Here is a 15,218-nt window from a genome sequence, read left to right as displayed (position 1 = left end):
GGAATTGGTATAAATAATTTCAACCCTAATGATTAATTAGCGTTAATTACGTTAATATTAACCTTAATTTACCATTTCAGTTGAAATTATCTATACCAATTCCGTTAACACTACTCTGCTGCACCAAAAATGCTGGAAAATGTACGATCACTGGTTATGATTAACATTAAGAGTCTAGAGCGAAACTAATAATTTAGGATTAAAAAAAAGTAGTAGGTATTATTACAAGGTTTGTAGAGTTGCTGGATCATTGTACGTAACTTACTTCTTAGAAGAAGATAGACAAATGTGATAATAAAAATGACCTTTATTTACAATATTGCCACAATGACTAGTTTTCTTCAGTTATGCAAACATCAACGGTACGGTAACGGATTTAGGGTTCCGTTCCATAAAAACGGTCCCTAAAAACGGGACCCTATTACTAAGACTCGGCTGTCTGTCTGTCCGTCCGTCCGTCTGTCTGTCACCAGGCTGTATCTCATGAACCGTGATATCAACAAATACTAAAAACAAATTAAAATAATTATTTAAGTACAAACGTGATTTTTTGCCGTTTTTGGCGTAATGGTACGGAACTCTTCGTACACGAGTCCGACTCGCACTTGGCCGGTTTTTCCAGAAGGTTAGTGTTTCGATTAGAGTGTACGTGTTATTCTAGTATAAGATATACCAAGAGCACTATTCGTTGACATTGAATGCTTTGATAGGTATATGTTGTTACTTGTTTACTGATACTACCCAAGATACTTATGCCTATAGAAATGCTTCAACGCGTGTTTTCCTATACCGGGTGTGGCCTGTAATACGAGCAAAAAATTAAACTGTAGGCTGTACTCCTCATACTGACCAACATTTGTTCAGCAACTTTTAAAAATAACTTGTGGTTTGATTTTTAATACACTTTAAAGTTTATTCTAAGACGCAATGTATTGCGAATTTTATTCGCAATATCACTGACAAGCAACGTCAATCACAATGATATGATGTCGCGATGGCGTCCATTGAAGATAATATTGATTTTGCATGAAAAATAGGGAGTCTAAATACTTCATACTTTTTTAAAGTTGTTGAACAAAAGTCTCACCGTTTGAGGAGTACAATCTATGTTTTAATTATTTGCTCATATTACAGGCCACACCCTGTATAAACGGTCAATATTTTTCAATTAAACTATCGCATGGCGTTTAATGTACATGTACCATAATTTAATTTGTTGCCATTTACATCTTCGCTGTCACACAAACGTCATAGCGCGTGTAATACTAGTTCTATATGTGTTCAAGGTCAATAGAAATGGCCAAATTTATTAACAGATATAGCTGATTGAAAACTGATGTGAGTGTTATACATAATTGAAATAGTGATGCGATTATAACTAAGTATACTTTTATTTTATTTTTTTACTTTTTTGGGGTAAAGGTTTCTAATTCCTTTTGGTTTTAAATAAACTCTTTATACACGTGGCCCAAAACAATGATGCATGAAATTTAGACATTATGATTGTTACGAGTATCTGAATGTTGCATACGATAGTAATTAAATGTAGTTTACTCGTATATAAGATAACCTCAGTTACCTTTAGTGTCTGTCTCGAGCTACTTTAAGTAAAAGTGTAAATGATTTGTTATTTTGCACTATTATTATTATTGCAAGTAATTAGTTTCATTTTTTTTTCATAGGAAATTAACACTATGCTAGACACTACGCCAGCCAGACACAATTAGAAAGAACAATGGGATGACGCTTGTATAGGCGTCTAGTGTCCACCAAGGTGTTAAGGGGTTGCGCACAAATCACGCGAGGTGTTTTCGGCTACTTTTTGACCCCCCTACCCCTTGGTGATATTTGGTGAGGTTTTTGGCTACCCCCCTCCCCCCACACAACCTCACGTGTATTTTTATGAATTTTTTTCACTCGACCTAATTTTAAGATAAATAGTATTGTATATAGAAAATCTTGTTTATTTTTCTATTTTCTTTAAATAGACTCGCTATTTTAACAGTGCAGTGAAGATTTATGTTTAACGAAACCGAGAAAAAGTATCTACTCATGTGGTAGGTTTTTTTTTCTTAGTTTCGTTCACTGTAGAAAAATACACGTGAGGTTTCCTTATACCCCCCTCCCCCAACGTGATCTATCGTGATTTTTTCGTGACCCCCCTCCCCCTATCGAACCTCGCGTGATTTGTGCACAAGCCCTAAGGAAAGTTTCATTTTGGGAACGGAAAATTCGATCCCCATACAAAAGTATGAGAACTTTCCGAAATTTTCCAATGTGATAATTTCGCAGTTTTGGAAACTTTCCAACGACAATCAATAATCACATAGCAATTAAACAATATAACCCTTTAGACCTTTAGAGCGATTAATTTCCTTTAGTCACGGGACTAGCAATTTTCTTAACTACGCCGCACACATAAACCCAAATACTTTGGCCGTGTGGTCAATCGTCAGGCCTTTCTTACAAAATTTTATATTTGAAATGTTAATTATGCGAAGCAACCCATGGTCGTGATTCTAACCGCAGGCGAGACAAATAAAGGTAAGGTTAAACTAAGTATACCTACTAAATAAATAAAGGTTAAACTTTTTCACACATACCACAATTTTCCATATGGTGGTTCCATACTATTTCCGAAAGCTCGCAGTCCGCTTTTAGGGTTCCGTTCCTCCAAAACGGAACCCTAAGGATCACTCATGCGTCTGTCTCTTTGTCCGACTATTCCCCCCCCCCCCCCCCCATTATCTTCGAAACTACTGGGGCTAAAATTTTGGAAAAAAAATAAATACACAAAATAGTTCTTAACACAGGAAAACCTATTAGAAATGTGCAGTCAAGCGTGAGTTGGATTTAATTACTTAGTTTTTGATCCGTAATGAAAAAAAAAATTTAGTTTCAGTTCTTAGTATGGGGAACCCCCAAACTGTATTGTTTTTTTTCTATTTTTGTGTGAAAATCTTAATGCGGTTCACAGAATACATCTACTTACCAAGTTTCAACAGTATAGTTCTTATAGTTTCTGAAAAAAGTGGCTGTGACATACACGGACAGACAGACAGACAGACATGACGAATCCACAAGGGTTCCGTTTTTTGCCATTTGTCTACGGAACCCTAAAAATACCTTGTTAAAAATTGGGTAATGTACGGGACCCTTGGAACGCGAGTCCTACTCGCACTTGACCGGTTTTGTCAAATGCACTTTTTTATCGCAGTTGTATGGGGATTATGCGGAAGTATAAGGACAAAAAGATTCTTACGCGAACATATTAATTCAAACATTGTTGTATGTTGTATGGATAACTTCATTGTTAGCTTTAGCACGTCGTTCTTAAGAGTGTACGTTAAAAATACTCGGATATAAAGTTTTATTCTCAAATATCAATCAATACACATTTGATATTTGAAATGCATAGGTACCTGAGGGGCTACCGCCAAAACCGAAATTCGTCAATTGCGGGGATCTTACTCTTTTACTCCAATGAAGGCGTAATTAGAGTGACAGAGAAAAATGCCCGCAATTGACGATTTTCGGTATTGGCGGTAGCCCTACTGCTCTCCAAAATTTGCTCATTCAAAAACTTTTAGTGTAACCTATGTAGTTATATGGTTAACGACTCAAGGTTGCTTTACAATGCCACCCGAAAATTTTACTCGTTTGCCTTCGACCAATGGGAATACGCCCAGAGCTTCTCGGCTGCATATTAGGCAAAGGCACAGTTCGCGTTTCATATTGACCTTGAATATATATTTGTTATTTAATATTTAAATGACCGATGGGCACGGCAGATTATGCTGATTAAAGGCTCGATTCGGAAAATGAATTAGATTTCTTCTAGACTTCAACAAGTTACGATACGGATAATTTAAAGATATTTGTAAGATAGCTATGTCAAATTTGACGTTTCCGCGATTCTGGAGGTCCTCTTGAACGATTTCGACAAGTTATGATTTAGATATCCAAGTCACATCTAGTCGATATCTAATGTAGATCTAGTTGATCTTTAAATCGTCTCAAGATCTTGTGATTATCTCGAAATCCGAATAGGCCTGTAAATATACTCCACAATAGGAAACAATATTTCTGTATTGTGAAGATTATCTACCTTTATCGAGATAAAAGAGGAAGAGGGGAAGACCAAGGAGAGCGTACATGAAACAAATAAAGGAAAAACACAACGTCGTGTCGTATCAAGCTCAAAGAGAAGACAAGACCGCTAAACATGGAAATTGCTCCACCAACAAGATTCGAGTCTTGCTCTCAAATATATGATGATGATGAGATGAGATTCCTAAGGGTTACTTGCACCATCCAGGGTTAACCACTAACTCGAAGTTAACCGTTAACACGGGGTTAAATTGTACTCGTACTGTTTAACTTCGGGTTTAACCGATTAACCTTGAGTTAGTAACTTAACCCTGGATGGCGCAAGTGGCCCTAATAGGTACTATACGATTCCTGATTAATGGGGGATATTGTATGATGTGTCCGCGGGACTAAAGCAGGCCACTGACGAGCCTTCCAAATGGATGCTGTTACGATGGATTCATCCAAATGGACGGCATCCTAATATTAAACATTGTAAGTTTTTGACATTCACGGACCGATTTTGGATTGCAGACACGCTATTTGGACTGTTGGAAGGCTCGTCAGTGGCCACCTTTAGACTTGGTCATTGTGTCAGTTTTCTGTCTTATTTAATGTTTGATTTGAAATTCAATGAAATCGCGCAAAATAATTTGGCTGTTTCATACCTACATTTTGGCTGGTCCATTTTATATGGGCGGGTAAATTTTTTTTCGCGATTTCGTTGTTGGTCCCATACTAAAAGTTTGTCAGTAAAATCCCAAAACCTCCCTGGCAACGGGAATGCACTTATTTTTTGGCCAACCTGTATATTCGATAGCAATAAGTCTGATGTGAAGTTCCGTACCAATATATCGAAAAAAAAAACTAAACTGTAGTCTCAAAGTTACTGCTACCAGCAATATTTAAAGCAATTGAATTGCGCAAGCATTCTATTATATTCTTATAGCCGTAGCTCGCGTCGTTTAACCTAATACAATGCACATTTAGATGTAATTTAAATTTGTTGCTCCCATAACCTTCCACGGTGGTTAAACACAATAAAATTGGTATGCATGTACAATACAGATTTAGTGGGTTCTCGCAATCTCCGTTGGCAAGGTCGGGAGATGTCACTTGCGTCTGGTTGCATCAAATTGCGATTTGCGACATGATCATAGATCTGAACTCACTAGACGCAGCGTGCAATACGCGGTCACGCTTGGCCGCTTGCATACTTGATTAATATATTATGATAATAGCTACTGATATAGCGTGATCGCTCATTTCAGTTCCTGTAATAATTTACATTAAGCTAATATTAAGTTTCAGGAATAAACATCGTCTTCGAGCACTCATTGGCCTCATTGCACTACACTTACCTCTTTATAAATAGGCACTTCACTTAATATACGATTATTCAAAATCAAATTAGGATGCAGTGCGAAAAAAATCGTGAGGCACTAATGGACACAACGACCTTTACTAATATCTTACTTAGCTAATTAAAAACCTATGAAAACTTTATTACGTTTCTCACATCGGCTGTTGAATCATTAAATGTAGTAGGAGACATCATAGTTGTGCTACTCTAGCAGCTTATTACTTAAGAATAAAAGCGCCTATCTTTATTTATTTATTTAGAAATTTAATTCAGGCAACAAGGCCCATATTACAAATACCTTACAGACTAACATACATATGTATTTTATAAACTTAAAACTAAACACTATTTAGTCGACAAAACGGCGTGGCTCCGTTGCATCGGCTGCTCTTTAGTGAACAAGTTTTCGTATAAGCTGGCAACGGGACACAGAAGGCGCTTTATACAGGGTGATTCATGAGACGTGAGCAGAACTAATCCTGCACACTCAGTAACTGATAATTGATCGATCACCGTCGTATTTAGGGGAAACAACCACACTTTTTCCTATTTTTTAACTTTTTGGTGAGGGCAAATTTAATCCTCTACAATCATGGTCACCCTACAAGACCTAATTAATAAGCATAAAACCTCTTTAATTTTTGATTACGAAGAAAATAAACTGTCAAACTTGAGTAAGATACGAGTTTTCAAAAGTAACCAGACCGCGATGACAGTTGTGACATTCAATTTGACACAGAATATCGGTAGTTTAGTATTCTAATTTTAGGGTGACCACGCATGTCGTAAATAAATTAATAACTTTTTTTTTCGACGTGACTAGAAAATTAACGTTAACCTCACTAATACTGATACGAAAGTGTTGCTTATAATCTACGAAATGCGCAGTATTAGTCCTGCTCACGTCTCCTGAATCACCCTGTATTTGACCGTCTATTTGCATTTTTTGCCACAACGGAATCATTATTGAACTTCGAGGAGGCTTGGTTGCACATCCACAATTTTGCGCCATATTAAAGGTTAATACGGAGTCTTTTCGAGTCGATCTATCGTCGTCTAAAAATACTTATTTCATTAACATTATTCACTCATGCGTTGTCGCAGGTACATATTTTCACGTATGATTCGTGACATTACCTGCCTGTAAACAATAGTACAAAGCTGTGCGGTAATGATCAATAATTATTCAAAATGACTGTTAAATCCAATGAACTGTTGAATATGTAAATTGCACTAATGGAGTTCACGACAACCTCACGGAAATATGAAATTTGCACTAATGGAGTTCACGACAATCTCACGGACCACATCTTACCTTAAAAATAAATAAAAATTAAAATGTTGGTAAATATTTTCATTCCTAACTTAGAAAATTATGTTATAATGGAATACATTTTAACGTTTGTCCGTGAATCTTACACATACAATCAAAGTGAAATTTAATTTCCTACCCATTTTGTAATTATTCTGTCTGTAGCAGGAACTATTATATTTATTACACTGTAGAATAAAGTTTTACACATCGTAGCTTTGTCGTAGCAAGGCCTACGACACCGTAGCACATTGCATAACCATATATGATCATATGAGCGACTTACAATGCGATCCTACATACGGGCCGATTCGAACAATCTTACGGCGCGATTCGGGAAATGATTTAAAGATCCACTAGATATGAAATAGTAAAGATATGTGACGTTCTAAGGCAAAAGGTACCTTATGGACGCAATAATATTGGAGCGGCGTTAATAATAGCGTAAGCGCCAACCGCCATAAGGTACCTTTTTCCGTGGAACGTCACATAACGTTACTATTTCATCAAGTAAATTTCTAATTCATTTCCCGAATCGCGCCGTTAGTCTTTAGTTCTTAGTCACAGCTGTACGATACTGATCAGTGTCAAAAGTGAAGGTTTTGGTTGAAGAAATGTCACTTTTTACACTGAGAAACCGGTATCGTACTGCTGTGATTTTGATTTTATATTAGTAAAAAACACCTCTCATTTGCACTATCATAAAATACGCGCACTAAGGCGTCTATTCTTACTGCATTTGACACTGACATATCTAATCCATATCGTTGCTAGATCTATTAATTGACGTATCTTAAAGTTCGAATCGGGCCGTTAATCTGTCAAATCGAACTCATGGTTAGACTATTCATAATTGGTAGGGTCACACCTCAGACGTTTTCGATTTATTATTCTTTACCGTGATGGCTTAGGCGCGAAACTATTGAAAGCCTCAAGTGGCTCTTAAAAACATAAAGATCATGGTCGTTGAGTGATGGGAATATTATTATTATCATGTCATTATTTGGCTTGTAATTTTATGTTGAATATTTTCAATGGGATTGCAATCTCAGTTTGAAAACTTTTGTATTGCATATCCATTAAAGTTTAAATTGGCCTGTCGGGGACGATAATGGTGATTGATCAAACATGCTTGATTAATGATTATATTTTCATTTTGACACTGGTTTTGACGAATTATACTTATTGATGTAGTTGTATGGGCTTAACCCTGAAAACTGCACTTTACATAGATGTCTGTATGATTAATTGACTAGATGAAATTTGATAGGTATTAAGTTTGTCTGCGATTGTGTTTAATGTACTTATTAAGAAAGGAAATAGTTCGCAAATAATATAAACCTTAAATACATCACAAACGTACAAGTTAATTGACTTTATTTATTTTGACACAGCTCGTATAGTACGTCGGTTCCTCTCTCTGCGGCCCTGACCACCGGCAGTATTTTTATATTTTACTTTTATATCCATATTATAAACTACCTAATCCGACACTTAAAATGAATAAAGCGAAAATAATATGAATTTAAATAATATTTTATATACCTATTTCCTTTTTTTCTACAGGAATTGGAACGGAACACCAACCAGAGCGAACTGAACACCATAGCTACATACTACTTTGACGGACAGGGCAAGGCGCTAAGGCCGATGGTCGCGATCCTAATGGCGCGCGCCGTCAACTACCACGTATATGGTGAAAACAGGTAGGCCACTCTTGATCCCACTGCGGCATATGGAACGCTGGGGCATTCCAGAACAGTGTCGCGTACGTGACGCTATTATAACATTTCTAGGCCACTCTTGATCCCACTGCGGCATATGGAACTCTGGGGCATTCCAGAAAAGTGTCGCGTACGTGACGCTGTTTTAACATTTCTAGGCCACGATTGATCCCACTGCGGCATATGGAACGCTGGGGCATTCCAGAAAAGTGTCGCGTACGTGACGCTATTATAACATTTCTAGGCCACTCTTGATCCCACTGCGGCATATGGAACTCTGGGGCATTCCAGAAAAGTGTCGCGTACGTGACGCTATTATAACATTTCTAGGCCACTCTTGATCCCACTGCGGCATATGGAACTCTGGGGCATTCCAGAAAAGTGTTGCGTACGTCGCTATTTTAACATTTCTGATAAAGCAAAGAAGCCGATATTTTACTTGATAATGTTTGAAAAATTTGTTTTAAATTTCAATGGTATACAGGTTGGACAAAAAATAAGTGCATTCCCGTTGCCAGGGAGGTTATGGGAATATACTGAGCAACGTTTACTATCGCACCAACCCCGAAATCACGAAAAAAATTTTACCCTCCCATAAAAAATTAACCAGCCAAAATGTGTGATACAGCCAAAATCTTTTTCTCGACTTCGGGGTTGGTCCCATAGTAAAAGTTGCTCAGTATAATCCCAAAACCTCCCTGGCAACGGGATTGCACTTATTTTTTGGCCACCCTGTATAGGTAATACAGATTTCTGCAGGTTATTAAGGGCTTGTGCACAAATCACGCGAGGTTCGATAGGGGGGGTGGGATCACGAAAAAATCACGACAGATCACGTTGGGGGAGGGGGGGTATAAGCAGACCTCACGTGTATTTTTCTACAGTGAACGAAACTAAGAAAAAATACCTACCACATGAGTAGATACTTTTTTTCGGTTTAGTTAAACATAAATCTTCACTCCGTACTTCAAAATAGCGACTCTATTTTACGAAATTTTAGAGCGCCTTGGCTTTGACCGGTCGGATAAAAAAAATTCAAAAAATACACGTGAGGTTATGTGGGAAAAAGGGGGTAGCCAAAAACCTCACGAAATATTACCAAGGGGGAGGGAGGGGTCAAAAAGTAGCCGAAAACAGCTCGCGTGATTTGTGCACAACCCCTAAGGTAGCTGCCATACGCGTCACGTCTTTGACAAAGTAGACTTTGCGGAGTGTCGCCGCTACGCTTGCATGCGGGTAGCGAAGTAGCGTGGTCATGTACCTACCAATATTTAGAACGATCTATCTTTATTCATGGTGAAAGTTCCGGAGTCCCAGTGCTCGACACGTGAATGCCCAATAGATAATACCCTGTTATCACCACTGTTGCTAATGTCGTAAGTTAAAATATGATATTTAGTGAGACAGTGACGAGCAGTCGGACGTCTACTTTAATGTGAATAGGGTATAATTATGTTCGTGTTTTGGGACGAGTTTTCTAGCAGACGAGTAGGTATATATTTTCATTGCCATTTAGTCAGACAGCTGAACATTTCCATAATTCGTCGCGTGAATCACTTACGGCCGGACCAGACGTTGAAAAAAAAAACGCCTACCTATTTATAAATTTATTATATTTAATCATTCAAGACTTAGACTAAACCTACATGAATTCATTATAATCTGTCCGAGAGTGTCTTCCTTAAAAATCTGTTATTGATTAGTTATCGATATATATGACAAGCATTTCATTTACTATTCGCTTGCCCTTTTCCCATTCACTTGGTGTCGCCGCAGCAAGTCTTATTCTTCCATACTTCTATGTCGTTCGTCATCTCATCATTTACCTGGGTTTTTTTCATGTTATCTCTCTCACAGTCCATCCAACTTTCCCTTTGGTTTCCTTTCCTCTTACATCCCTCCTTCATTACGCATACCTTTCCTTTCATCCCTCCGTATCAAATGCACGTGCCATGCATCTCAATTACTATACGTGTTACTTATAACTAACTCGAACGTGCGAAATACATCTGCGAGTTATGTATTAAAACCGGCCAACTGCGAGTCGGACTCGCAAACGAAGTGTTCCGTACCATTATCTATAAAAACGGTCACCCATCCAAGTACTGACCCCGCCCGACGTTGCTTAACTTCGGTCAAAAATCACGTTCGTTGTATGGGAGCCCCCACTTAAATCTTTATTTTATTCTGTTTTTAGTATTTGTTGTTATAGCGGCAACAGAAATACATCATCTGTGAAAATTTCAACTGTCTAGCTATCACGGTTCGTGAGATACAGCCTGGTGACAGACAGACGGACGGACGGACGGACGGACAGCGGAGTCTAAGTCTTAGTAAAAAAACCGGGCAAGTGCGAGTCGAACTCGCGCACGAAGGGTTCCGTACCATAATGCAAAAAAAAAAACAAAAAAAAGCAAAAAAAACGGTCACCCATCCAAGTACTGACCACTCCCGACGTTGCTTAACTTTGGTCAAAAATCACGTTTGTTGTATGTAATGGGAGCCCCATTTAAATCTTTATTTTATTCTGTTTTTAGTATTTGTTGTTATAGCGGCAACAGAAATACATCATCTGTGAAAATTTCAACTGTCTAGCTATCACGGTTCGTGAGCTACAGCCTGGTGACAGACAGACGGACGGACAGCGAAGTCTTAGTAATAGGGTCCCGTTTTACCCTTTGGGTACGGAACCCTAAAACAGAGACCAAATTGAGAATGCCACTATCGAGATAATTTGAATAATTTACACCTGTTGCTAACCCAAATGCTTCGATTTCGTCTTTTGTTGTAGGTTTTCCCACAATTTTTTGAAGACATGTTGACATTTAACTGTGGCATCTATGAACCCGGTATTCGCTTAATATATTCCTATTTGACAAGTTTAAGTAAATCGTTTAAGTTATACACCAGGCCTTCTCAAAAAGGATTAAGTCTCCGTTTAACTGTGGAATGTAAGTAGACAGGTCTATAATTGTATATATCTTATGATGACTTAATAATAATAAAACAAGGTAGATCATTTTATTGTCGAAGCAAGTTCAACTTCAAAGTGCCTAATATAAAGATATGTGTCAGTTTAGCGGTCACCGGATACATTAGTATGTCTTTGATAAGTAGTATATTTTTATATAGCAGTACTATGTCCGCATACTAATTAAGATGCTACGTTTAATCTCGATTCTTGTCGTACTCTATCGCATTCCATTAGGTTTCCATGAATGGTGGTTTGATCGTCTTTGTCAATGAAAACCTATTACAGCGAGGACATGATTCTAAATCAAGTTTTAGTAATATCTAATGTCAATATGATAGATTTTTGAAAGTAAGTGAACAGTTTATTTTAAGATATGTCAGTATTTATTTCGATGGCCGAGCTTAGAACTTGTCTAATAATTGGGTTATGACCTAAAGAGTCAAATCAACCACTTTTCATAAAACTTCAAGTGTCAAAACGAATAGCGTTTATGAAGTTATTAAGGCTCCACCACCATTCTGCGGCACTGTCCGGTACAGTCAGCAGCAGAAGTTGCTAAGCGGACCAGGTGTTCAAAATGACCTTGACACGCTCTTATTCTCTTACCAATAAAGACGCGTCAAGATCATTTTGAACACCTCGCCCGCCTAGCAACTTCTGCTGCTGTACAAGCATATTCTGGTGGAACCCGCCTTTAGAGAGACACGCGGATACATCACCACGTCCTAAGGTGAAAGAAAACACCTCCTTGCTATTCGTTTTTGCTAATTTAAAACTCTATACTCATACTCATACTCATTTATTTATAATATAATTACATATTACACGTCAAAAATGGAAATTAAATTAGATAAATTAAGTTACAATTATTGTTATTATGTTACAATTACATTATTATTACAGTTTTGGTTGGTATACCTAAATAAGTGTGTCAAATATTGTTACAATTGTGATGATAGTGTTAATTAAATTTGTTTCATAAAAATTATTATCTAAAATGTCAACTTGATTGTAAATTATAAAAGTTATTTAGACTGTAAAAGGTATGCGAGAGGAGCCATTTCTTTAGTTGGCGCGTGAATGAGTTGATGGATTTTATCGTGGTGATGTCCTGCGGTAATTTGTTGTACACTTTGGGGCCCAGTTTTCCATGGTTTTGGAGGACTTAGTCAGTCGGTGGCTGGCGGGAAGCAGGGCGTTCTTTGCTTCCTAGACGGGTACGGGTGAGTTTGTGTGTGAGTAAGTGTTTGATGATGTTAAATATGTATTGTGATGGTAGTGTGAGTATGTTATTTTGTATAAAGAGTTGTTTTGCTGGTGAACCTGGGGCCGCCATAGATGGTAGTCTGACCGCACGTTTCGTATAAAAGCGCAAATATACTTACAGTACAGTGATATATCAGCGTATTTTTGTCCTCGGTACAGCAAATAGCAGCCTACCCTGTACTTGTGCTGTATGTAGATAATGACTAATGAGCATGTAAAATTATGTCATTAACGCAGCTCAAGTAAATATGACATCCAGCTAACCGTGCACCGCAGTGTGACACTGGCCCTAATAAACTAATGACTGAGTGTAGTTTACTCACGAATGGTCGGTGACTAATTACATGAAGACGAATCTTTAGCTGTTCGCTCACTAATGTAAAGCGTAGCGAAGCAATTGGTTTTTTTTATCTTATTAGAATCTTTAGATGCTCGTGCGCATGAAACGAAATATTCTCCTTTACGTCTACCATCAGTTTTAACATTGACATATACGCTCACGTTTACGTAACTTACTTTCTATGCATCTCGCTCGTACTCGCATATTAGTGCAAGCGAGATGTACAGAAAGTAAATTACGTAGACGTGAGCGTTATGTCAATGTCAAAACTGATGGTAGAGGCTCTTATCTTATTCTTAATACAAAGACGCAGCCATATTTAGCGTATGTACCATAGCGAAGTTGCGAGCATTTAGCACGTAGCAAGCTTTTATTTATTTTTTACTTTTTATGGCGTGCCGCTTACAAATCAAACAGAGCTTCTTGGAACCTGTATAGGGATGGATTATTTATTATTTGTTATTTACTAGTAGCTTTGCGGTGAAATGAAGCAAAATATTATGACGATACCGAAATCTGGGTGGAAGTGAGGTACTCTGAGTATTAACTAGAAGATCGGACCAATTTTTGGAATTCGGTTGCCAAACGGATTTGAGACAACCGGGAAAACGTTAATCCGGACGACAAATTGTGCAGTTTGTTGTAATTTGTTGAACATACATTTTTTTTCGCTATTAACACAACATATCTTTGAAAAGGAATGACCAGCATATTATATAACACAGGTACCTATAATCATTTACATCGTACAAACTCGCCGCAAGGTTTATTGTTTAATATCATTATTATAATTAATAATCAAATGATGATGACTGTTGCTCTATCTCACGAAAATTATTAGTCACGTTTACAGATGATTACAAAGTTCGAGTAATCGATCCTCGAGCAACATTGCCCGCGGCGTGGAATCTAACGTTTTAACTAGCAATAAACTGAAACAGAAAATTATACAATTCCGACAGCAAATTAGTCCAATCCAATCTACTTCTGCCCTTGAAACAAATGAATCGAAGCGTGGAATTGAATGGACACGTAAGATATTGTACCAATATTATTTTAATACCAGAGCATAACACAAAGGCTACAACCAACATTCTTTGGCCCAGTCAACTTAACCAGTCGGTGGTAATACTGGTGTTTATGGCAGGAGCTTCCTTGAAATGAGTACTAAAAATTGTTCAGCTACAGCTATTAAAATTTGTTTTATCAAAATGATTCGACAAAAAATTACCAGACGCGCCGTATTCGTTAAACGACACGCAGGAATAACAGGACAGAAGTCTCATTAAAATGATAACAAAAAAGCTATGCATAATTGTACTTGATTAGGCCTTGTTTTCATACTAAATGATATCAAATAAACTAGATCTACCTAAAATCGTAAAATCTCTAATCGAGGTTCAGAGTGGACGCTGCGTCTACGTTACACCACTCTCCCATTAAGCCATTGCCTAACCGTTTGCCAATAGTTCACAGTTGCGTTCGGTCATCTGACGGCCGCCGTTCAAGGTCTGGCTTGCCCTTGAATTTACGCATATCTTCTTTATTTTGTAAACTTCGTAAAAATACAGTCAAGGAATTGGATTTCTGTGCCACTGCGTACCGTAAAATGTGCCTACTTTCCTCCCCACTGGGTACCTAATTGTGCTCCAACCATTTTTTACATTAAAACTCAATCTCATTTGAGTGTTACAACATGATTACTGGAGATGGTCTACTGTCGCCATTAATATAATATAAATATATCAATATATCACAATTATTCTTAGGCCAGTCAAATTAGATTTTTTCCAGGAATTAATTCCCAGCAAGCTGGAAAACGTCTTAATCCGAGTTTGCTCCATTCCAGGAGTTGTGGAAAAATTATTGCTCTTTTTCAGTTTTTTGCTTGTAGTTCAAAAACGGTACGTCCGACGGAAAATTTGCTCTAGTCATGATAAAAATTGACATCTGATGATCCGAAAGGTACGTTCATATGAATTCGTTAGTCAAAGATGTAGTGAAGAGTTCGTTAGTCAAAGAGAGTAGAAGACATATACGACACTATGCGTAAAGCAATTGAGTCAGGTGCAATTTGCTCGTGGTCTTCCTGCAGGCGCTCAAGTGATTGTGTACTTTCATCACCTGGCACTACTTTTCCCCCAAATAAA

General features: G+C 37.6%; 1 protein-coding gene across 1 annotated transcript in view; it reads left to right on the top strand.

Moving 5' to 3' along the window:
• LOC134792385 (all trans-polyprenyl-diphosphate synthase PDSS1) overlaps positions 1-15,218 on the top strand; it is an 82,781-nt gene that overhangs the window by 36,530 nt on the left and 31,033 nt on the right. Inside the window, exon 3 of the mRNA XM_063763678.1 lies at positions 8,331-8,470. Within this exon, the coding sequence (XP_063619748.1) occupies positions 8,331-8,470 (140 nt within the window). The remainder of the gene's footprint in view (positions 1-8,330; positions 8,471-15,218) is intronic.

This window comes from Cydia splendana, chromosome 7, assembly GCF_910591565.1.
Source record: "Cydia splendana chromosome 7, ilCydSple1.2, whole genome shotgun sequence".
In the NCBI taxonomy this organism is placed as follows: domain Eukaryota; kingdom Metazoa; phylum Arthropoda; class Insecta; order Lepidoptera; family Tortricidae; genus Cydia; species Cydia splendana.
Note: the sequence above shows the minus strand (reverse complement) of the source record. Positions and strands in the feature narration are given on the sequence as shown.